General features: G+C 42.8%; 1 protein-coding gene across 1 annotated transcript; it reads right to left on the bottom strand.

Annotated features, from left to right (window-relative positions):
* Positions 1–222: 222 nt before the first annotated feature.
* Positions 223–1,295, bottom strand: LOC130014966 (uncharacterized). The gene is made up of 3 exons (XM_056104145.1): positions 1,153–1,295; positions 629–1,066; positions 223–514 (listed from the first exon to the last, which is right to left on the bottom strand). Exons 1-3 carry the CDS (start codon positions 1,293–1,295, stop codon positions 223–225), a joined length of 873 nt encoding a protein of 290 aa, XP_055960120.1.
* Positions 1,296–1,525: the final 230 nt, after the last annotated feature.

The following is a 1,525-nucleotide window of genomic DNA, read 5'->3' as shown; positions in this document are numbered from 1 at the left end:
CGTTTTTAGCTCAACTTTTGGTGGAGTAATAGAAGAAGGTGGTGTAACACTTTCTCTTCTAAATAAATTCTCGGCTTTCGGCTCATCTTCCTTGGAATATTCATCTCCGGTGGTCTCATGTGTCTCATCGGAATGGAATGTGACTTTTGAAACCGGGAAAAGTTCTTCCACGATTCCATCAATCATATCCAATCTCATGCATTCTTCCTCCTCAAAAGTGTTTCACGTGATCCTTTTCATATCAAACTCCACTTTGTCATCATCGATACGCAAAGTGAGTCGTCCGGCGTGCACATCTATCAATGCCCTCCCCGTGTTCATGAAGGGACGCCCAAGAATCATAGGGCATGTTTTATCCGCCGCATAATCAAGTACGAAAAAATCCACCGGAAAGATGAATTTGTCTACTTTTACTAGAACATATTCTACCACTCCGTATGACTTTTTGAGTGAATGGTCCGCCAATTGAAGCATCATCGATGTTTGCTTCAATGTTTGATCACCAAAAATATCCCTGAAAAGAAACAAAGGCATTAGATTGATACTTGCCCCTAAATCACATAGACAATTAATTGAATTTAAATCGCATATTTTGCATGAAATTGTAAAACTCCCTGGGTTCTCAAGCTTAGTGGGCAAGTCATTAAGGATGAGCGAGCTACAATTTTCCGTTAGAGAAATTGTGCCTTTGTCGTCCCAACTCCGTGTCTTCGTTATGATTTCTTTGAGAAATTTTGCGTATTGAGGCATCTCACGCAAAGCATCCGCAAAGCTTATGTTGATTTGGAGTTTCTTGAAAATTTCCAGAAATTTATGGAATTTTTGGTTGTCCGACGTCTTCTTTAATCGTCCCGGAAAGGGGACCTTTGGCACGAATGGAGGAGGAGGTGGCGGCTTGACATATGGAAGTTCGGTTACTTCCTCCCCATTTGTGCCCGTTGTTAGATCGATCGCTTTCTCTTTACTTGCATGTGGATCATCAAGTTCTTTCCCGCTTCGAAGTTCAATAGCTTTTACTTGTTCCCTCAGATTTGATTCCGTTGTAGATGGTAGACCACCTTGAGCTCTATTTTGAAGCGAGATGGTAAGTTGAGAAATTTGAGTCTCAAGATGGTGATTGACGGAAGCTTGGTTCTTAAAACCGGATCGAACTTCCTCAATAAGCTTATCAAGTTTCTCCCTTCATCCGCATTTCGATTTTGTTGAAAACCGGGAGGATGTTGTGGCCGATAGTTGTTGAAGTTGCCTTGGTGTGGAGGAGCACGGTTTCCTCCTTGAAAATTTGCTCCTCCCATGTTTGGGTTGGCATTGGCTTGACCCGAATTGTCCCTCCACGCAAAGTTAGGATGATTTCTCCACCCCGGATTATAGGTGTTAGAATATGGGTCATTGCCTTGCCTTTGCCCATTGACATAGTTGACTTGCTCATTTGAGTTTTGATGTAGAACGGGGCAATCCATTCCCGAATGATCGTGCCCATCGCAAGTCTCGCAACCCATTTGAACTACCGCAAGTTGAGCATTTC

This window comes from Mercurialis annua, linkage group LG8, assembly GCF_937616625.2.
Source record: "Mercurialis annua linkage group LG8, ddMerAnnu1.2, whole genome shotgun sequence".
NCBI classification, from domain to species: Eukaryota; Viridiplantae; Streptophyta; class Magnoliopsida; order Malpighiales; family Euphorbiaceae; genus Mercurialis; species Mercurialis annua.
The sequence above is the reverse complement of the archived record's forward strand: the minus strand, read 5'-3'. Positions and strand labels throughout refer to the sequence as shown.

Excerpts from the sequence above, each read along its gene's own strand:
- LOC130014966 (XM_056104145.1), bottom strand. The coding sequence starts at position 1,295 with ATGGGAGGAGCAAATTTTCAAGGAGGAAACCGTGCTCCTCCACACCAA. Across the intron at positions 1,067-1,152 it reads TTGATAAGCTTATTGAGGAA|AGCTCAAGGTGGTCTACCAT; the intron begins GTTCGATCCGGT and ends GCTTCAAAATAG. Across the intron at positions 515-628 it reads CTTAATGACTTGCCCACTAA|GGATATTTTTGGTGATCAAA; the intron begins GCTTGAGAACCC and ends GTTTCTTTTCAG.